Source organism: Xenopus laevis, chromosome 8L (genome assembly GCF_017654675.1).
Source record: "Xenopus laevis strain J_2021 chromosome 8L, Xenopus_laevis_v10.1, whole genome shotgun sequence".
NCBI classification, from domain to species: Eukaryota; Metazoa; Chordata; class Amphibia; order Anura; family Pipidae; genus Xenopus; species Xenopus laevis.
In genome coordinates this window covers 433,571-456,076 of record NC_054385.1, presented here as the reverse complement: position 1 = coordinate 456,076, position 22,506 = coordinate 433,571, and the positions used below count along the sequence as shown (strand labels likewise).

The following is a 22,506-nucleotide window of genomic DNA, read 5'->3' as shown; positions in this document are numbered from 1 at the left end:
TGCAGCCATAACAAAAGCTGTGGGTGCAAGAAAGCATGCATCCCACAGCCATCATTTAAAGGCAACGTCTAGCCATTTATTCAGCCATAAATTATAGGCATTTATTCACTAGCTTTAAGAGGCCATAACATAAAAGGAAAGGGGGAGAAAGTGGTGGTGGGGTGAAGAAGAAAGGGAGGTGCACTGGCCAATGGTAATGGGTCGGCTGCATAGCTAGTTCAAGGTTCAAGGCAACTTCATTTCAAATCAAGGTACAGGCATGGTACATTTTTGGGTGATTTACTTTTTTTCTCTCTAATCAAGTACCTTGATTGACAGTATTTAAAGGAACAATAACACCAAAAAATGTAAGTGTTTTAAAGTAATGAAAATATAATGTAGTGTTGCCCTGCACTGGTAAAACTGATGTGTTTGCTTCAGAAACACTACTATAGTTCATATAAACAACTGCTGTGGAGCAATGGCGGAAATTGAAAAACGGCTATATGGCACAGGTTAACGAATGGATAACAGATAACACCATTAGACAGACAGAGCTTATCTGTTATCTGCTGTGTAACTTGAGCTTTTTCTCCTTTGAATGGCTGCCCCCATTGCTACACAGCAGCTTATTTATATAAGCTATAGTAGTGTTTCTTAAGCAAACACAACAGTTTTACCAGTGCAGGGCAACACTGCATTATATTTTCATTACTTTAAAACACTTTTATTTTTTGACGTTACTGTTCCTTTAAGCTGCATAAATCCATACTGAGGACAAAACAATCCTATTTCTTTTATGCATTCCTAAATTATTGTGACAGAAATATCCCTTATCCAGAAACCCCCAAGGATTGCAGGTAATAGAGCCCATACCTGTGTATGACATATTTAATCCCAGACCTTCAAGGCCCTACCATGTACGTAAGTTCAACAGCCTCTCTGTACATTTTACAGAGCAGAACTTCAGAAGCCTACTTGCTGCCCATCAGTTTAAGATGATATTATTTTCAATTCTTTCAGTCAGTTATTTTGTTACATTATGTTTGAGCCACCTAAAAGATATATTAGGTCTAACTGTCAGACTCGGACACCCGACTGCCCTGCATGAAGCGAGAATGAAGAGAGACAGACGGGCCTGGATTTGTAGTGAGGCCACAAAGGCCCGGGCGGCGAAGTTTTAGGGGCCGCATTAGTAACGCATCGTTCCTGCGCTGCGCTCCTGTATGAACCGGGAAGCCTCGGATGGCGGGCGATAAGACCACGCGGCCTTGGGGAGCCGTCGACACAAATCTGTCCTGAAGACAGACAGGGAATGGGGGATAGTGAAGAATAACTTGATTATTTCAGAAACAGTACACAATTTTTACTTGATTGTAGTTAGAATTTACCCAATTTCAGTGTGATAAACCTTATAATCAATTTTCATTCTCACTATAGTTCCATTTTAACAACCCTAAAATCTTTCAGTGCCAGGTAGTAAACTTTGTGGATTGTTTGGGTGTCAAACAGAAAATTGGAGTGATTGTTTGTGTGCCAAGTAGGGAATGTTTAAGATTCTTTGGTGGGAGATGTTTTAGGGTACACTTCCAGTCAGCGCCCCCATTTACACATGCCAAGGCATCTTGCGCAATCATTTTAGCCAGTATCGGAGTTTTGGGGTATATGTACAAAAGTTTGGATGCAGAAATAAGGGAATGGAGAGACATTTTAGTACCTGCCAGCTGGAAGGCCACCCCCTGCAAAGACACACAATTAGCACATACCCCCATTTTAGGTCTTTCAGGGGACCATTAAAAAATGGTGTAAAATGTAAAATCGGGGAAATGTATTATGCATAATATATAGATGGGAGCATAAAACAACAATGTAAAATGAGGGAAAATCTTAAAATCAGGGGATGTAAAATGAGGTTTCTACTGTATATGTACTTACCACTAGCTAATTGGTCTTAGCTTTCCTGTCCCATCACTCAGCCTTCACTCATAATGTAAATCAAACAGTTCCCTCATATAATCATGTATAATGTGGATTTGCAGAGCATTTACCTGCAGACATGAAAGCCTCTCTCTTTGTGCCAACGATTTTAGTCTGGGATCAGTCTGTGCCACTCTCTCACTGATGACCATTAAAAGAAGAAATGATGATGAAGATGAAGAGAACCTCACCTCCTGAAAGAGAGAAAAAGACAGGAACATTAGAATTGATTTGGGTAATCAGTTCATTGTTTATGTGAAATAATAGAGTGAAGGCACAACACACATATGCAAATGATCAAATGTTAATTGGAGGAATGTGGATAAAGGATATGAAAGAGATAGAACAGGTTTCACTGGTGCACCTTGAACACACACACAGCAGCAGCCAGTCCATCAATGGAGCCTGCTTTGAGTTTGTGCCCGTAGGTACCCTAGGGTTCTACCTCAGCTCAATTACTGGCACAGTCATATCATTAGGGTTAGGGTTGAACAAGCAATATCCCTGCCCCACAGACTTCTCAGTCAAATGATGCTACAATAAAGACCTGATGACTCTCTGCAGCACATGCTAAATGTAACCCTGTATAGCTGCAAGGATAGAGAAGATAGAGCAGCTCATCAAGAAGAGGATGGAAAATTCATCAAAGGACCTCGCCCGTGTACTAAAGCCACAACAACTGTATCATTGTCCATTTATTTCAGGATCAAACTCAAAAAGGCTTTAACTTGAGCAGGTCAGTCATTTCCCAGGCATCTAGGGCTGCAAGCTTTCACATCCATACACATAGAGGCCTATATTTATTATCAAAGAGTCAAGTTACAGATCAACACAGTCTACTACAGAGAAATTCCTCCACTCTCCATTCATTTCTATAGCATTTTTTGATGTATTAATGGGTGACAGTTCACCCTTTGATAAATATGCCTTTAAAATGCTATAGAAATGGAGAGTGGAGGACTCTTTGATAATAAATATAGCCCGTAGAGAGAGAGAGAGAGAGAGGTTTTACCTGTGCAGTCCTCACCTGCACATAATGACCCCATCCTCACCTCCCTCTAATTCCTCCACTAATTAGCCCTGCTGTGTTTTTTATAAAGGGAAACTATATCCACCCCTGGAGTCCTGTACATTATATATATATATATATAACATTATCCCTGCACTGTGTGTATATACTGTATGTATATATATATATATATATATATATACACACAGTAGAACCCCCATTTTACATTTTTCAGGGGACCAGGAAAAAATTATGTAAAATCTGGGAAAATGTAAAATCAGGGAAATGTGTTAAAGTAACTTTTTCTTCAAGTACTGAAAGGATTTAAGCACAGGCGTCAGTTTTACTTTGAGATTCAATACTTAGTGTGTTAATAACAAGGGTTAAAGATTGCAGTGTTAATGTTACACTATGGGGGGCACGTGTCAGTCACATACACAAGCTAAAGCAATAAGTGATTGCTACAGGACTGTATAAGGGCCAGACTCATTGCAATTGACCATATACAGACAAAATATACCTCTGCTTAGTATATTAAACCTCTTTATTTCACAAATCATAACATTCATAGAGGACAAAAAGCAGTTTTTGGGAACACCATGACAACATTTTGCTGTAAAATCTGGGGAAACATTACTTGAAATCAGGGAAATGCACCGATTGAAATGCATTATAAATTGGTGGGACCACAAATAAAAAATGTAAGATGTGGGAAAAGTTAAAATGAGGATTTTTACTTAGCGGAAAATCCATTTCTAGACAGCCCTGTCAGTGCAGACGCCGTGGGGTTACGTATCTACCTCTGGAGGCAGGACAGGAGAAAGATAAAACTTCTGTTTCACCCTCATGCTCAATCTCATGCTCAATCTCATGCTCAATCTCATGCTCAATCTCATGCTCCTCCTGTTCCCCTCAGTTTTCATTTGTCAGCTTAGTTAGTAGGAGAATTGAGAGGAGATACATCCAACATACAGCAGATTTCTATCATTGCATATATAACTTATAGCATCAACTATTGAAACTGAACTTGTCTTCTGTAATCAGAAGGGTGGGGGCTTACTGCGCTGACATTTTGGCCGTCTAGAAAAGGATTTTGGGTAAGTAAAAAGTCCTCATTTCCTAGCCTTGTCAGTGCAGACGCCGTGGGGACATGCTAAAAGTGTCCCATAACTAGGCAGGGTAAATCATTTCTATTGCCTTACTGCAGCCTGTAGACCCTTTCTACCAAATGAGAAATTGGGTAGTGCCCATGAGGTACTCAGTGCTCTGGTGGAGTGTGCCTTGAATAGCCTGGTTTTCCTACTTCGGTCATACGCACCAGGCCCGGACTGGCAATCTGTGGGTTGTGGCAAATGCCAGAGGGGCTGCTATAAGGTGCCATAGAAAGTCACTATTTAGTGGGCTGCTGGGGGCTGTTTGGGCCTCTGTGTAGCTGAAATGCCAGGGCCTATTTGAATTCTCAGTCTGGACCTGAATCGCACACTTTATTTACTCTCCACAAGTCATCTGGCTATTGTACGTTTTGCTGCAGATGACCCCTTGTTGATACCGTAGGTGACTAGGAAAGCATCTGCCTTCCTATATTCTTTGGATCTATCAAAGTAATATCGAATTGCCCTGACTACATCTAGTTTGTATTGAACAATTAGTTACACACCTTGCGCAAATTGATTGGGTGTGCAAATACAAAAAGTTTCCAAACCTAAAAGAAATAGAAATATTGAATTGTATTTATTAGAACCCCCCACACAACACTTTTAGAGTCTTACTCGGACTGAAAAAAAGGAAAGTCTTAGTGTTCTTTTTGATAGGAAGAGATTTAGCTGTTCAGACCCAAAGCTCACGTCTCTCACCAACGCCGTGCAGCACTCCGTCGGCCTCAAAAAGAAAACAGAAAAACACAATTGCGCACTGTTGATGGATATACGCAGGCACCCTGTTTGGTTATTACCCACAAGATTGCCCGATCTTAAATTGCATAGCGATACAAATTCACAGTGCGGCTTCCATTTCCTTACGTTTTAAATTCATTGTAATGGTTATAGTTCAATAAAAACTTCCATCACAATCCTGAGCCGTTTCATCTGCTTGCCCGACACGATTTCATAGCAAAGTACAACGCTGAAATTTGCAGTCTGTGGATTGAATGGAGCTTTGCAGCTGAGACTGAACATCCAGGAAGCGCATTTTATTCACTATTTATACATCTGGTTTGTGTAGGGCTTTTTTCCTTGTCACTGGAAGGTCTCGGGCAGAGGGACGGTAGGTTGATGTGAAATGCAGAGACCACTTTGGGTGTGAACGATGGAATTGTCCTAAATACTGCCCTGATGTAGTATGAACCATGGTTCTATATGGGATAAAGCCACCATGTCCGATACCCTCTTTGCGGATGTAATTGCAAGTAAAAAAGCAATCTTCCAGGTAAGGAAATTGAGCGGACATGATGCGAATGGCTCGAAAGCAGGACCCTGTAGAGCAGCAAGTACCGTAGTAAGGTCCCAAGGAGATGTGGCATCTAAATGGTGGTCTGATTTTACCAACCCCTTGCAAACACTGTATAAGGTCTGGTTCCCTTGCCCACTGGTGTTGAAAAAGAACGGAGAGAGACGAAATTTGTCCTTTTAGAGTTGCTAACGATAATCCCAATTGTAAACCTTGTGTTAGAAATTCAACTACAGTTTCTACGGAGGCCTGGCGCCATTCCACCCCCCTTGGAATCGAACCATGTCCTATAGTAGACTATTGTGGTGGCTGGTTTTCTGCCCTTCATTAGGAGCACCATATCTCGGATTCAATTGCCATGCAGTTAAATGCAGGAGTGTTAAGTTGTCGTCGTTGATTGGGTCCTGAGTTAGTAAATCTGGCCGAAGGGGTTGTCTCCACAGAGGGGCTACTGACATATTGACCAGTTCTAAGTACCATGCTCTTCTTGGCCAATCCGGGACAATGAGGATTTTTAGTGTCCCTTCCTGTCTGATTTTGCTGATTATCTGCAGTAAAAGCGCCAGTGGGGGAAAGGTGTAGACTTGGTTTAAAGTCCAAGGAATGAATAAGGCTTTGACATTTCTTATTGCCCTGATTTCTAGGACATTTTAGATTCCTCTGGTGACCAGATCGCTTGACACATGCGGGGTGGAAAGGTCGCCCTTGAGGCTGGCGTCTGTGGTAACTACTGTCCACTTGTGCAAGACCCATGATCTGCCCTGGGTCAAGTTCTAAGCCAGTGTTCATCATTCTAAGGATCGTCAGACAGGACTGGTCACGGGAATCTGATGGGTGAGATCAAAATGATTCTTGTTCCAATGGCTTAGAAAATGATTTTGGAAATCTCTCATGTGGAACCTGCTGAAAGGTAGTGCCTCTAATGCTGCTACCATGTATCCTAGCAGCCGGAAACAAATCTCTGCCGATATTGTGGGTTGACAACAAACTTGTTGTGCTGTGTACCCGATTCTCTGAATCTTTTCCTCTGTTGGATATATTGTCTGCGGAGAGGAGTCAAACCACATTCCTAAGAACTGTGCTGTGTCAGATTGAGTTGGCTCTTTTTGTGGTTTATGAGCCATCCGTGTTGGTTGAGTGTGTTGACACATACTTGTGTATCTCTCTGACTCTGCTCCTATAATGTGGATCTGATGAGCAGGTAATCTAGGTATGGGGTGAGCATAATTCCTCTGCATCTGAGGTGCGCAATGAGGGGACTGAGTAACTTGGTGAATGCTCTCTGCGCTGCACAGAGGCCGAACGTGAGGCCTCTGAATTAGTAATGACCCTCTAGGATTGTGAATCTTAAGAATCTTTGGGATTACTCCCTGATAGGAACGTGCAAGTAAGCATTTGTCATGTAACATTTTTCTGTCATTGACATTAATACTGATCGAATCTATTCCATGCGGAATCTTTGCTTGGACACAAAGGGATTTAGGGGCTTCAAGTTTAGCACCGGTTTGAAAAGTGCCTTCTTTCTTTGCCACCAGAAATAAATTTGAGTAATAACCTTTGTAGTGTTCTTGTGTAGGAAGCTTTGAGCAAATACTTCATGGCAAAATTCTAACAAAGCAAATACTATGATAGATTGTTTAATTTCTGGTGTTAGGATCACTGTAATGGCTGTATGCATTTGCTGACAAATAGTATATGCTGCCATTGCATCCTTCCTCTGCCATTGGTGCCTGTAGGCAGCAATGGCATGTCTATGTATTGTGGTGAGATCACTACTAGGATACCTGGGAAAGTCCAGGACGGAGCTTATTTATGCCCCAGGTTCCTAACAGAGTGGTTCCGGGACTGCTAGTCCAGCCCGGGTATTTTGAGTTGTCCTGATGTATTTCAGGTGGTTAATTAAAGAGGCAGCTCAAGCCAGAGTGGAGAGTTCCTGGCTGGGAAAAAGACACAGAAAAGCTGCCTGTGTGAGAGGGATTGAAATCACCAAAAGGTTTGGGATTTTATATCTTCCTGTATGTTCTTTGTTTTGGGGAGACAGGCGGTAGGCCTTCTCCTGGTTAGTTAGGAAAACTGACCTGTATTAGTTAGAAGCCCATTAAGTGGCAAGGATTTTATTTTGAATTGTTTGTTTTGGTTATTTTTGCTGCAAGAGACAATAAACTGCCAAAAAGAGACTATACTCATGAGTTGTGCTTGTGCCGTGGGCTGTGTTACCCCAGGAAAACTGATCCCAGCTACCCAAACTCTTACAGTATGTATGTATGTATGTATGTATATATATATATATATATATATATAATATATATATATATATATATATATATATATATATATATATATGCACAAATAAGATCCGCACTCACAGGACTTATGAAAATTATAGAAAATTTATTGCAAGAGTCTAACATTTCGACCTCATCCGAGGTCTTTTTCAAAGTAACAAATACTAACACACAAATGCTTTAAATACCTAGATTGGCGGGAAAAACCGGTACTTGGCCAATTAAAGATGACGTGTCCACCTCATCATTAAAGCACGACAAATATACATATCCCAGTCAACATAAATAAAAAATCATTACACAAAAGTAAAATACAGTATAACAAAACCCACACATTAATACAATGTTAAAAACAATTAAAACCAAATATTCAGTAACATTATATATCACTTCCCAATTTGTTGCCATAATTGTTACATAGCTGTTACTTGTTACGAAAAATATAAGTTTGAAGAAGAGTGGAAGGTCTGTTCAGGGGTTCCCGCTACATTTGTAATTTGAAACTAAGTAACAGCACAAAGTTACTGTATAAAACATTCTAATGGCCGTCATATAACCCATCTCTCTACCGCTCAGTGTCATTCCAGCCCAAGGGCTCACTCACCATCAGTAATTAATAGTGAGGACATGGAAAATGTATCTATCATAAATATACTTATTATTAATTAGTATGCACTAATGGGTCAGTACCATACCAAATAAGAGGACATATGTTTATTCAAACCTAGTGACCTATATCCACATGACATGATGTTCAAACAAATACTAACTCTGTATGTGTGTCAGACAGTATATATCTATTATACCAACGATCCTCCGTGTAAACCCATACTCGGATTAAAAATCAATAAAATATCATTGTGCAGTTAAACATATATTCATAAATGTGAATGCCCCAACTCATATAATATAGTCGATAATGCTCCTCGGTGTGTTGCAATAATAATCAATAGAAATATATAAATAAACTAATAACCTAAAAATGGAAAAAATGAATAAAAAAGTAGAGGGAAAAAAATATACATTTAATATGCCCCTAGTGTCCAAAATCCGTAATCCCGATCGTGATAAATAAATCGATCTTCATTAACCCCAAAAGGTTAATGGAGGACTATATATATTATATATATATATATATATATATATATAAAACAAACAAGGGAAAGTTGTGCTCTCCAGTATTTTTTAAAACCATTAGGCGGGGGTGCAATGAGGCTGTGACCACAAAATACATAGAGACAAATACAAGAGTCCTCTGCACTCAACCCATTATGAGACATTTTGTGCTACTGAAAAATGCCTTACCCTTTAAACAGGGATTGTTTGTCCATATATTGCAATATATTTAAGCTGGCCAACTACGTCAAAGTCATCCCATATCTGGCCAGTCCTATATATATATATATATATATATATATATATATATATATATATACCCTGTAGGGTAGAAGAATCTTGGCGGTATGTAAAGCCTGCAGGCCGTAAAACCCTTCTTATTTCCGCTGTATCGTTTGGTTCACTGTTATAATAAAGCTCTTATTAGAGCCTCTAACCTTATCCGTGTGCCTGGATGAGTAGTTCTCCTGAACTGTGAAGAGCAAATTGCGCCCGCCATGTTTAGCGGCCAATCTCCTAACCCGGAAGTGTGGCTGCTATGTAAGTGTCATTGCCTTACATATTACAGACAACAGTGGTCGCCTCTGAGAGATTTCACTGTGTCTATTGCGCTGAATTCCTCCCCGTAGTCTCCAGTCCTGTGGTATATGGCCTAGTATCTCTGTGCTATTGACAGGTCTACCTCTTGTGTGCAACATGTCACTTGAAGAGAAATAATGATAATCAATTCATAAGAATAAAGAAAGAAAACTGTCCTAACCTCCGGCAGGACACAAGAAAGAACTGAGGGGAACAGGAGGAGCATGAGATGAAATGAGGAGGGTGGAGGCCACGTTGTATTTTTCTTCTGTCCTTCCGCCCCCCCGCGCGCCTCTCTGTGCTACAAAAGCTGAATTTGTGGTTTAAAGGGTAAATACGAGGAGCAGCTTTTTGCCACCCTTGGTAACTTCTGGGAGATGCCGCTTGAGGCAAGAAAGTCACCTTGTGTTATGGCACAAAGGCCTCCGGAGGTGGATACTTAACCCCATAGCGTCTGCACTGACAGGGAGGGCCGCTCTAGAGAAATCAGGGTGCAATATATATATATATAATACACAAAAGCCATGAATATCTTGTAAATTATATCCTTATAAACGGTGAGTTCTGATGTCATCAGTTATAAACGGTGAGTAGTGATGTCATTTCTGTCACATGACTCACTGAAACTTGTGTATTATAATAAATAAAGTACCCCCAGTTGTAAAATATGAGGATATTAGAAGTCACCTCGGAGTTCCATGATCTGTATAACTCGGCCTTCGGCCTCGTACTTTTATATGGTCATGAAACTCCTCGGTAACTTATAATATCCCTATATTTTACAAAAGGGGCGACTTTATTCACTATATATCTATATATATAGTGATAACAAGCCCTATAGGCCATTACCATCTCCTCACAGGAATTCTATATGCCCTGGCACCATTATACATATTGCTTCATAAGTCATTGCAAGGGTCGCAGTTATTACATTGTTTCTCCTCACGGCTTCATGACAAACGCAGCTCAGGGAAGACCGGAAGTCACTGGAAGACGAACAAGATTGAACGCAAGGGCAGAAGTGCGAGGTTTGGAACGCAAACTTCCCGCAGTCACTCCAGAATGAGGCTTGGAACCCAATCCAGGCAGCCGTGACGCTACCAGTGGCACCTCCCCCTGTAACCAAGTCCCTCCCCGTCCCTCCAGCCAATGGAAGGCCGCGCCGGGCCGAACGTCAGCCGCAGCCCCGCCCCTCGGAGCCCGCTGCTTCGGTTGCTGATAGGAAGCCTGGTGTCGGTGTGACGCAGCCGTAGGCTCCGGTGAAGGTGACCGATGACGATTCTGCCCAAGAAGAAGCCGCCTCCCTCCTCGGATCCCGAGGGAAATGGGGAGCGGAGCGGCTCGGGGGCACCTGACTCGCACTCTCGCTCCGGGGCCCGACCCCGCTCCTCCCCGCCCCCGCGCTGGGCCTACCCCGGGAACCCCTCATCCGCCGCCGAGCGACACACTCAGCAAGTGTCTCCTCCCCCGGGCAGCGCCACGTCTGGCGGAGCCGGACCCTTGGGAGACGGAGCTCCGGCCTCGTCGTCTTCTTCTTCTTCCTCTTCTTGTAACGGCGCGGGGGCGGGCGGCTGCTGCTCGGGGCCTGGGCACAGTAAGAGGAGGAGACAAGTGCTGAGCGCGGGGCCCGGGGCCACCGGAAACTGCCCGGATACAGACGATGGAGCCGGAAACAACAGCGAGGATGAGTATGAGACTGCGGCCCAAACACAACACTTGGACCCCGACACTGCTCAGCAGGTAACCGCCCCCTCACTCTTCTCACACCTCATTTGCTCCTGCCGGCCCCTCCCCGTACATCACACCGACTCTCACATCATACGGACTCTCATGTCCTGGGAACTGGGGTGTCTGATCTACTCCTCTGACATCACACCGACTCTGACATCATACGGACTCTCATGTCCTGGGAACTGGGGTGTCTGATCTTCTCCTCTGACATCACACCGACTCTGACATCACACCGACTCTGACATCATATGGACTCTCATGTCCTGGGAACTGGGGTGTCTGATCTTCTCCTCTGACATCACACCGACTCTGACATCACACCGACTCTGACATCATATGGACTCTCATGTCCTGGGAACTGGGGTGTCTGATCTTCTCCTCTGACATCACACCGACTCTGACATCACACCGACTCTGACATCATATGGACTCTCATGTCCTGGGAACTGGGGTGTCTGATCTTCTCCTCTGACATCACACCGACTCTGACATCATACGGACTCTGACATCATATGGACTCTCATGTCCTGGGAACTGGGGTGTCTGATCTTCTCCTCTGACATCACACCGACTCTGACATCATACGGACTCTGACATCATATGGACTCTCATGTCCTGGGAACTGGGGTGTCTGATCTTCTCCTCTGACATCACACCGACTCTGACATCATACGGACTCTGACATCATATGGACTCTCATGTCCTGGGAACTGGGGTGTCTGATCTTCTCCTCTGACATCATATGGACTCTGACATCATAGGGACCCTCATGTCCCAGGAACTGGGGTGTCTGATCTTCTGTCTCTCATCATTGGGGGGTAACCAGTGAACAGACCAACATGATAAGGAGCCTCAAGTGTTGTGGCTTTTGGATGTAACATCGTTGGCTTGATATCTTGGGGGAAATATTGTGGGGTCCCCTAATACCCCGGGCATGTAACGTGATCAGGGCCATAGTGGGTGTGTTTGGGGTTTAAGAGAAATGGCAATGAATGTGGAGGAGTCACAGGCTTGGGATCCAGTATTTTGCAAAGAAGGGGTGCAGGAGGGGGTTCCAGGCATAATGGTTTTGCAGACTATGTGTTATATTAGAGGGCTAATGATAGACTGTCAGCTCTTGTGGATGTAGCATGAAAATGAAGGGGAAAGTAAGCTGAAATAAGACTCCTTGTAAATAGAATGAATGAATTCTTCTGCATGGCACACTTTGATTGACAGCTACGTCTAATAGATCTTTTAGGGGAGCTCCCTTTGTAGCAGAATGACTTGAATAAGCAACTCCAGCACAAGCAGAATGTAACAAAATAACAGACTGTGACAAACCCCCTACATGATCACCCCCAAATGATGTCTTAGACCCAACTGTCAATCAAACACTGACTCCACCCACTTGAAGAGAGACGAGAGAAGTTGCTCACACGGGAACAGTAACTTGAGTATTTGATCAATGGTACAGAAGTTTGAATTCATTATATTTATAACGTTTCTTATTGAAGCTTACATTCAGTTTTCATTTCCGCTGTAGTTCCCCTTTAACAGTGGAAGAGGAATCCTGTATGGGCCAAATACTGTACCATTGTATGAAATCTCATTTATAAATTGGCTCCTCCTGCCCTTCCTCATGCTCAGTCTCTGCTTCCCTCCTGCCCTTCCTCCTGTTCTGTCTCTGCTTCCCTCCTGCCCTTCCTCCTGTTCTGTCTCTGCTTCCCTCCTGCCCTTCCTCTTGTTCTGTCTGTTTCCCTCCTGCCCTTCCTCCTGTTCTGTCTCTGCTTCCCTCCTGCCCTTCCTCCTGCTCAGTCTCTGCTTCCCTCCTGCCCTTCCTCATGCTCAGTCTCTGCTTCCCTCCTGCCCTTCCTCCTGTTCTGTCTCTGCTTCCCTCCTGCCCTTCCTTCCTGTTCTGTCTCTGCTTCCCTCCTGCCCTTCCTCATGCTCAGTCTCTGCTTCCCTCCTGCCCTTCCTCCTGTTCTGTCTCTGCTTCCCTCCTGCCCTTCCTCTTGTTCTGTCTGTTTCCCTCCTGCCCTTCCTCCTGTTCTGTCTCTGCTTCCCTCCTGCCCTTCCTCATGCTCAGTCTCTGCTTCCCTCCTGCCCTTCCTCATGCTCAGTCTCTGCTTCCCTCCTGCCCTTCCTCCTGTTCTGTCTCTGCTTCCCTCCTGCCCTTCCTCATGCTCAGTCTCTGCTTCCCTCCTGCCCTTCCTCCTGTTCTGTCTCTGCTTCCCTCCTGCCCTTCCTCATGCTCAGTCTCTGCTTCCCTCCTGCCCTTCCTCCTGTTCTGTCTCTGCTTCCCTCCTGCCCTTCCTCCTGTTCTGTCTCTGCTTCCCTCCTGCCCTTCCTCTTGTTCTGTCTGTTTCCCTCCTGCCCTTCCTCCTGTTCTGTCTCTGCTTCCCTCCTGCCCTTCCTCATGCTCAGTCTCTGCTTCCCTCCTGCCCTTCCTCATGCTCAGTCTCTGCTTCCCTCCTGCCCTTCCTCCTGTTCTGTCTCTGCTTCCCTCCTGCCCTTCCTCATGCTCAGTCTCTGCTTCCCTCCTGCCCTTCCTCCTGTTCTGTCTCTGCTTCCTCCTGTTCTCTCTGTTTCCCTCCTGCCCTTCCTCCTGTTCTGTCTCTGCTTCCCTCCTGCCCTTCCTTCCTGTTCTGTCTCTGCTTCCCTCCTGCCCTTCCTCATGCTCAGTCTCTGCTTCCCTCCTGCCCTTCCTCCTGTTCTGTCTCTGCTTCCTCCTGTTCTCTCTGTTTCCCTCCTGCCCTTCCTCCTGTTCTGTCTCTGCTTCCCTCCTGCCCTTCCTCATTTTCTGTCTCTGCTTCCCTCCTGCCCTCCCTCATTTTCTGTCTCTGCTTCCCTCCAGCAGGAGCACTGGTTTGAGAAGGCGCTGTGTGAGAAGAAGGGATTTATCATCAAACAGATGAAGGAGGATGGAGCCTGTCTGTTCAGAGCTGTGGGTAAGTCTCTTACTTCCCAAATCCTGCCATTTCCTTTTCTCTCTTTGTCCCTACCCAGTCCCACTTTTTTGCTTCCTGTCTGGGTGTAACTTACCCCCCATATTGCTACTTTGTGCTGCCTGTGTACATCCCCCAAATGTTCTCGCCCATTAGTTCCTTACTCTGCTCTGTGTACTCTTGTGTCCCCCAATCCCATCATTCCCTGCTCCTTGTGTGGTTGTGTATCCCCCATGACTATGGGGTTGTCATTCCCAACCTTTCCTTGTCTCTGTGTGACTATGGGGTTGTCATTCCCAACTTTTCCTTGTCTCTGTCTGACTGTGGGGTTGTAATTCCCAACCTTTCCTTGTCTCTGTGTGACTGTGGGGTTGTCATTCCCAACCTTTCCTTGTCTCTGTGTGACTATGGGGTTGTCATTCCCAACTTTTCCTTGTCTCTGTCTGACTGTGGGGTTGTAATTCCCAACCTTTCCTTGTCTCTGTGTGACTGTGGGGTTGTCATTCCCAACCTTTCCTTGTCTCTGTGTGACTGTGGGGTTGTCATTCCCAACCTTTCCGTGTAACTGTGGGGTTGTCATTCCCAACCTTTCCTTGTCTCTGTGTAACTGTGGGGTTGTAATTCCCAACCTTTCCTTGTCTCTGTGTGACTGTGGGGTTGTCATTCCCAACCTTTCCTTGTCTCTGTGTGACTGTGGGGTTGTCATTCCCAACCTTTCCTTGTCTCTGTGTAACTGTGGGGTTGTCATTCCCAACCTTTCCTTGTCTCTGTGTAACTGTGGGGTTGTCATTCCCAACCTTTCCTTGTCTCTGTGTAACTGTGGGGTTGTCATTCCCAACCTTTCCTTGTCTCTGTGTGACTGTGGGGTTGTCATTCCCAACCTTTCTTTGTCTCTGTGTAACTGTGGGGTTGTAATTCCCAACCTTTCCTTGTCTCTGTGTGACTGTGGGGTTGTCATTCCCAACCTTTCCTTGTCTCTGTCTGACTGTGGGGTTGTCATTCCCAACCTTTCCTTGTCTCTGCGTGACTGTGTGGTTGTCATTCCCAACCTTTCCTTGTCTCTGTGTGACTGTGGGGTTGTCATTCCCAACCTTTCCTTGTCTCTGTGTAACTGTGGGGTTGTAATTCCCAACCTTTCCTTGTCTCTGTGTGACTGTGGGGTTGTCATTCCCAACCTTTCCTTGTCTCTGTCTGACTGTGGGGTTGTCATTCCCAACCTTTCCTTGTCTCTGTCTGACTGTGGGGTTGTCATTCCCAACCTTTCCTTGTCTCTGCGTGACTGTGGGGTTGTCATTCCCAACCTTTCCTTGTCTCTGCGTGACTGTGTGGTTGTCATTCCCAACCTTTCCTTGTCTCTGTGTGACTGTGGGGTTGTCATTCCCAACCTTTCCTTGTCTCTGTGTAACTGTGGGGTTGTCATTCCCAACCTTTCCTTGTCTCTGTGTGACTGTGGGGTTGTCATTCCCAACCTTTCCTTGTCTCTGTCTGACTGTGGGGTTGTCATTCCCAACCTTTCCTTGTCTCTGTCTGACTGTGGGGTTGTCATTCCCAACCTTTCCTTGTCTCTGCGTGACTGTAGGGTTGTCATTCCCAACCTTTCCTTGTCTCTGTCTGACTGTGGGGTTGTCATTCCCAACTTTTCCTTGTCTCTGCGTGACTGTGGGGTTGTCATTCCCAACCTTTCCTTGTCTCTGCGTGACTGTGGGGTTGTCATTCCCAACTTTTCCTTGTCTCTGTGTGACTGTGGGGTTGTCATTCCCAACCTTTCCTTGTCTCTGTCTGACTGTGGGGTTGTCATTCCCAACCTTTTCTTGTCTCTGTGTGACTGTGGGGTTGTCATTCCCAACCTTTCCTTGTCTCTGTCTGACTGTGGGGTTGTCATTCCCAACCTTTCCTTGTCTCTGCGTGACTGTGGGGTTGTCATTCCCAACCTTTCCTTGTCTCTGTCTGACTGTGGGGTTGTCATTCCCAACCTTTCCTTGTCTCTGCGTGACTGTGGGGTTGTCATTCCCAACCTTTCCTTGTCTCTGTCTGACTGTGGGGTTGTCATTCCCAACCTTTCCTTGTCTCTGTGTGACTGTGGGGTTGTCATTCCCAACCTTTCCTTGTCTCTGCGTGACTGTGGGGTTGTCATTCCCAACCTTTCCTTGTCTCTTTCTGACTGTGGGGTTGTCATTCCCAACCTTTCCTTGTCTCTGTCTGACTGTGGGGTTGTCATTCCCAACCTTTCCTTGTCTCTGTCTGACTGTGGGGTTGTCATTCCCAACCTTTCCTTGTCTCTGTCTGACTGTGGGGTTGTCATTCCCAACCTTTCCTTGTCTCTGTGTGACTGTGGGGTTGTCATTCCCAACCTTTCCTTGTCTCTGCGTGACTGTGGGGTTGTCATTCCCAACCTTTCCTTGTCTCTGCGTGACTGTGGGGTTGTCATTCCCAACCTTTCCTTGTCTCTGTCTGACTGTGGGGTTGTCATTCCCAACCTTTCCTTGTCTCTGTCTGACTGTGGGGTTGTCATTCCCAACCTTTCCTTGTCTCTGTCTGACTGTGGGGTTGTCATTCCCAACCTTTCCTTGTCTCTGTCTGACTGTGGGGTTGTCATTCCCAACCTTTCCTTGTCTCTGTGTGACTGTGGGGTTGTCATTCCCAACCTTTCCTTGTCTCTGTCTGACTGTGAGGTTGTCATTCCCTGTACAGACAGTTATTGGCCACTAGGTGGCAGTGTAATACGGATTCTGATACAGATCACACGGCAGAAGGGATAATGGGATATATATATATAGTGAATAAAGTAGCCCCTCTTATAAAATATAAGGAGAGTATAAGTTACAGAGAAGTTTCATGAGGCTGAAGGCCGAGTTATACAGATCATGGAACTCTGAGGTAACTACTAATATCCTCATATTTTGCAACAGGGGGTACTTTATTTATTATAATACACCCGTTTCAGTGAGTCATGTGACAGAAATGACATCAGTACTCAGCGTTTATAACTGATGACATCACCAAGGATATCATGGCTTTATTATACATGTATGTATTATTAATGATTGAGTGGGGGGGGGTGTTTTCGGCTGACTATAGCCAGGCAGTAGTAGTAACACGTGTATTGATCACATAAGCGCTAGTGTGGCTCATATTTCTATCCCAAAGCCTTTGCCATGAATCTGGTCACGTGTAACTCATGAGTCTGAACTGAAGGTGCAATTGTGCCCATCTCTTTAAGCAGGGCAAGGGGGGCACTTTGGCCAGGGTCTGGGGTAAATCACAGGGAGGAGAGTGGCTGCTGAGTGGCCCCTGGGGGGAAACATGGGATCAGTTTAACTCCTGCAGTGCCACGTGCATAAGCCACTTAAGGACAGCCACATAACTGCCAGGGGCGGGCCCTGGAATTGTGCTCATTGGCTGCTTCCTAGTCAACTTAAGTCCCTGACCCAGCATGCCGTCTGTCTATAGCCCCTCCCCACCTCTGACATCAGTGAATGGGTGGGTTGATGGAAGAGTCTGACATGAAGCTGCCCACAAGGAATCTGACCCCCACATTAAGGCTCTCGTGGCCTCTTTAGTCTCTTGGCCTGGAGGCTGATGCTCTTGGGCGGGTGGAGAGGAGGGGGGGGGCGCATGCACCTCCATAACTTGTCTCCATGTTGAATGTGTTGCAGCGGATCAGGTGTATGGAGACCAGGATATGCACGAGGTTGTGCGCAAGCATTGCATGGATTACTTGGTGAGTGACCCCAGGGCTTAGGGACCTTAACCCTCTCCTTCCCACATTAACCCTTCTCTTCCTGTCTCCGGCCACAGATGAAGAACGCCGACTACTTCTCAAATTATGTGACCGAAGATTTTACCACCTACATCAACCGCAAACGGAAAAACAATTGTCACGGCAACCACATTGAGATGCAGGCCATGGCCGAGATGTACAATCGGCCGGTGGAGGTGTATCAGTACGGAACAGGTACTGCCCCCTGGGACTTTAGCCCCACCCTCTAGCATTCGCTATATCTATAGTCTCGCAATGGAGGCTCCCGCTGTGCATGCTGGGACTTTAGCCCCACCCTCTAGCATTCGCTATATCTATAGTCTCGCAATGGAGGCTCCCGCTGTGCATGCTGGGACTTTAGCCCCACCCTCTAGCATTCGCTATATCTATAGTCTCGCAATGGAGGCTCCCGCTGTGCATGCTGGGACTTTAGCCCCACCCTCTAGCATTCGCTATATCTATAGTCTCGCAATGGAGGCTCCCGCTGTGCATGCTGGGAGTTGTTCAGCACTGCTGTGTGTGGTGCAGTTGGGGGTGGGATTGGGGTGCTGATGGGGGCTCCACTAACTGCTTCATTTGCTCTCTGCTCAGAACCAATCAACACATTTCATGGCATTCAGCAAAATGAAGATGAACCAATCAGAGTGAGTTACCATCGGAACATACACTACAACTCTGTGGTGAACCCTAACAAGGCCACCATTGGTGTGGGGCTAGGCCTGCCCTCCTTCAAACCTGGGGTGAGTCGGCTGGAGGGGCCCATATGGTGCATTGGTGGGTGGGACTGAGCTTCCAATACCCAGGCCTGGGGGGAGGGGGTGTCACACAAGTGGGATCTTGGAATGTGGCAGTTTAAGGTGTATTTCATAGGCCACTAGGGGCACCGTTGCATAGGAATGTCAGTGGGATTAAAGGGCCAGTAACATGAAGTAAGGAAGGTGTTTCAGTAAGTTATTTCTTAATAAAGACTTAGAAATGAAAAAGTTTAATATGACTTTGTGGGGGTTTTTTTCGTTCTACACGAACAAATTTTTGAATAAAAAAGAAAATTGATGTTACTGGTCCTTTAAGTGTAGATTCATCAGAGCAAGCACCATGGCGGCATACAAAATAGCGCTCATATGTTGTCCCTTGACTCTCCGAGGCTCCACCTCTTGCTCAGCAACCCCACACAACACACACACACACACCACACACACACACACATCACACACACACACACACACACACACACACACACACACACACACACACACACACACACACACACACACACACACACACACACACACACACACACACACACACACACACACACACACACACACACTGGCCAGTATTGTGGGTTGTCGCTGTGTCAGCTCTAAGCTGTGTCCCTTCCCAGCATGCAGAGCAGTCCCTCATGAAGAGCGCCATCAGAACCTCCGAGGAGTCCTGGATAGAGCAACAGATGTTGGAGGACAAGAAAAGGGCCACCGACTGGGAGGCCACCAATGAGGCCATAGAGGAGCAAGTGGCCCGGGAGTCCTACCTGCAGTGGCTACGGGACCAGGAGAAACAAGCCAGACAGGTGCACCTCCCTGTTTCACTCTGAAACCCTCCCTAGCTCTGCGCCCTCCTTCCTTCAGCTCCTCTCCCCCCTGTAACACCATGTGCTTCTTTATTCCCCTCTATTCCTTGTGCTCCGCCTGAACCCCTCTATTCCTTGTGCTCCGCCTGAACCCCTCTATTCCTTGTGCTCCAGGCTCCTATCACCTAATGTGCTTCTTTATTCCCCTCTATTCCTTGTGCTCCACCTGAACCGCTTTATTCCTTGTGCTCCAGGCTCCTATAACCTAATGTGCTTCTTTATTCCCCTCTATTCCTTGTGCTCCAGTCTCCTATCACCTAATGTGCTTCTTTATTCCCCTCTATTCCTTGTGCTTCACCTGAACCCCTCTATTCCTTGTGCTCTGCCTGAACACCTCTATTCCTTGTGCTCCGCCTGAACCCCTCTATTCCTTGTGCTCCAGTCTCCTATCACCTAATGTGCTTCTTTATTTCCCTCTATTCCTTGTGCTCCGCCTGAACCCCTCTATTCCTTGTGCTCCACCTGAACCCCTCTATTCCTTGTGCTCCGCCTGAACCCCTCTATTCCTTGTGCTCCACCTGAACCCCTCTATTCCTTGTGCTCCAGTCTCCTATCACCTAATGTGCTTCTTTATTCCCCTCTATTCCTTGTGCTCCACCTGAACCCCTCTATTCCTTGTGCTCCGCCTGAACCCCTCTATTCCTTGTGCTCCGCCTGAACCCCTCTATTCCTTGTGCTCCAGTCTCCTATCACCTAATGTGCTTCTTTATTTCCCTCTATTCCTTGTGCTCCGCCTGAACCCCTCTATTCCTTGTGCTCCACCTGAACCCCTCTATTCCTTGTGCTCCAGTCTCCTATCACCTAATGTGCTTCTTTATTCCCCTCTATTCCTTGTGCTCCACCTGAACCCCTCTATTCCTTGTGCTCCGCCTGAACCCCTCTATTCCTTGTGCTCCACCTGAACCCCTCTATTCCTTGTGCTCCAGGCTCCTATCACCTAATGTGCTTCTTTATTTCCCTCTATTCCTTGTGCTCCGCCTGAACCCCTCTATTCCTTGTGCTCCAGGCTCCTATCACCTAATGTGCTTCTTTATTCCCCTCTATTCCTTGTGCTCCACCTGAACCGCTTTATTCCTTGTGCTCCAGGCTCCTATAACCTAATGTGCTTCTTTATTCCCCTCTATTCCTTGTGCTCCAGGCTCCTATCACCTAATGTGCTTCTTTATTTCTCTCTATTCCTTGTGCTCCAGGCTGGTATAACCTAATGTGCTTCTTTATTCCTTCCCCCAGCCACGCAAAGCAAGTGCAACATGCAGTTCTGCAACTGCGGCAGCATGCAGTGGGCTGGAGGAATGGAGCGGCCGATCCCCAAGGCAGCGCAGTACAGCAGGGTCCCCTGAGCAGCCAGACGTGCATGCAGAACTGTGTATGAAGCCGCCATCCCCAGGGGCCGCCCTCACGTTAGGCAAGCCGCCGTCCCCTTGCGCCCCAGGTAATAAGCATGCTGGGGGTCAGCTCCACCATGGAAATGCTGGTATTGGGGCTCTGGGAGGGCACTCCTGTAGTTGTGGGTAACGTATCTTGCCATGTGTTCATATTGTGCTTCAGGTTCTGGGCTCACTGTAGGGACAATAAGGTACAGCAGTTCCCACTGGGCAGTGGCTGTGCCCATCCTGTTGGGTTTCCTGCTCCCTCCCTTTTATACTCAGTGATTTGGTTGTTGTTTGTTGCCGTAGGCCCTAGCAACCAGATGAGCGCAGGAGCTGACCGAGCCACGTCCCCGCTTGTGTCCTTGTACCCGGCCCTGGAATGCAGAGCAATCATGCAGCACATGTCACCCACAGCGTTTGGTGAGTGAGGGCAACACTGCGGGTGGGCTTTATGGATTCGTTGTCCCACCTACTGACTGCCAATCTCCCCTCCCCCCAGGGCTGAAGGATTGGGACGACGATGAAATTCTTGCGTCCGTATTAGCCGCATCCCAGCAGGAATACCTGGACACCATGAAGAAGAGCACCCTGAGAAGAGAGTCCTCCCCGGATCACAGCTGATGTCATGAGACTGAGCCCCTCCTCCCAATCTGTGCAGTGCACACAGCCCCTCCCTGCTTGCCTTTGCTCCGCCCCCTCCATCCTTCCATCCACTCGCCGGGCTCTTTTTGTAAATGTCCTTTTCCTATTAGGCCTCAGAGACTGCTAGAGCTGCATGTTCCTGGCGACCCCACATACACCGCAACTGCCAGTCCAGCAGCTAAGGGGACTTTTTAAGCCACGCCTCCTTCCTGGGGCCCCCGTGACTTTGGTTTGCCACCTTTTTTTTTTTTTCCCTCTGGGGGGGTGTAATATATATATATTTTTTATTTTAGTTCTAATGAAAGACTGAGTGAGAGCGGGCACTGCCCGGAGCTTCCCCCCGCCCCCCCCCCCCCCCCACAGACAAACCACTTTTCTAACTGACTGATTTCTCTTCTTCTGTTTGTACCTGATGGAGGGAACGCTCCGGCGCTCGCCACTCACTTTCTTATTAGAAAAAATATGGAAACAACCTGTTTGTGTGTCTCTTTGGTGGGCACATTGGTGCCCCCTCGTGGTCTTTCATTGACATGGGGGGGGGTCGGTGTATTGTTACAGTTCTGATTGTGTCGTGTAATGGCCAGTGTGTGTCTCGTGCCACTGCTCTAATGGTATAACACTGGGGAGGGGGCGCGTTTCCCCCCAATATGGCAGCAGGGGGGTTTTATACAAATCAGACAAAGACAGCGACCAATAGAAATTAAGGCATTATTGTCTGGCCCGATAATCCACTCTGTTCTCAAATATGTCCCTGCAACTGCCCCCTACTGCTTTCAACTCCCAGCATCCTCTGGAACAAGTCCCATGACTGTACCCCAATGTTTCTATATATCTGTAACCTTGTTATGAGCTAAGGGGGCCCAGTCTGAAGGTCAGTTAGGGGGAGATTTGGGGTGAGTGTTTATTTGTGCCCTGGGTACCCCTGGAACTATAGCAGGGTGACACCCCAATGTTTCTATATATGTGTAACCTTGTTATGAGCTAAGGGGGCCCAGTCTGAAGGTCAGTTAGGGGGAGATTTGGGGTGAGTGCTTATTTGTACCCTGGATACCCCTG

At 46.5% G+C, this 22,506-nt stretch overlaps 1 protein-coding gene and 2 long non-coding RNA genes across 4 annotated transcripts; 1 reads left to right on the top strand and 2 right to left on the bottom strand.

Annotated features, from left to right (window-relative positions):
• Positions 1–730: 730 nt before the first annotated feature.
• LOC121396845 lies at positions 731–10,457 on the bottom strand. Its single transcript, XR_005963174.1, has 3 exons — positions 10,322–10,457; positions 2,028–2,150; positions 731–1,277 (listed from the first exon to the last, which is right to left on the bottom strand). It is a non-coding gene; the product is annotated as an uncharacterized LOC121396845 (long non-coding RNA).
• Positions 10,458–10,548: 91 nt separating this feature from the next.
• Positions 10,549–21,922, top strand: otud5.L (OTU deubiquitinase 5 L homeolog). Of its 2 annotated transcripts, none has more exons than XM_041572096.1 (9): positions 10,549–11,130; positions 13,961–14,051; positions 17,705–17,769; positions 17,847–18,003; positions 18,400–18,548; positions 19,193–19,378; positions 20,669–20,870; positions 21,115–21,228; positions 21,308–21,922. In XM_041572096.1, the coding sequence occupies exons 1-9, from the start codon at positions 10,663–10,665 to the stop codon at positions 21,427–21,429; spliced, it is 1,554 nt and encodes a 517-aa protein (XP_041428030.1). In that variant the 5' UTR covers positions 10,549–10,662; the 3' UTR covers positions 21,430–21,922.
• Positions 19,503–20,648, bottom strand: LOC108698083. The gene is made up of 2 exons (XR_001932553.2): positions 19,773–20,648; positions 19,503–19,664 (listed from the first exon to the last, which is right to left on the bottom strand). It is a non-coding gene; the product is annotated as an uncharacterized LOC108698083 (long non-coding RNA).
• Positions 21,923–22,506: the final 584 nt, after the last annotated feature.

Excerpts from the sequence above, each read along its gene's own strand:
- otud5.L (XM_041572096.1), top strand. The coding sequence starts at position 10,663 with ATGACGATTCTGCCCAAGAAGAAGCCGCCTCCCTCCTCGGATCCCGAG. Across the intron at positions 14,052-17,704 it reads CTGTCTGTTCAGAGCTGTGG|CGGATCAGGTGTATGGAGAC; the intron begins GTAAGTCTCTTA and ends AATGTGTTGCAG. Across the intron at positions 21,229-21,307 it reads CATGTCACCCACAGCGTTTG|GGCTGAAGGATTGGGACGAC; the intron begins GTGAGTGAGGGC and ends CCCTCCCCCCAG.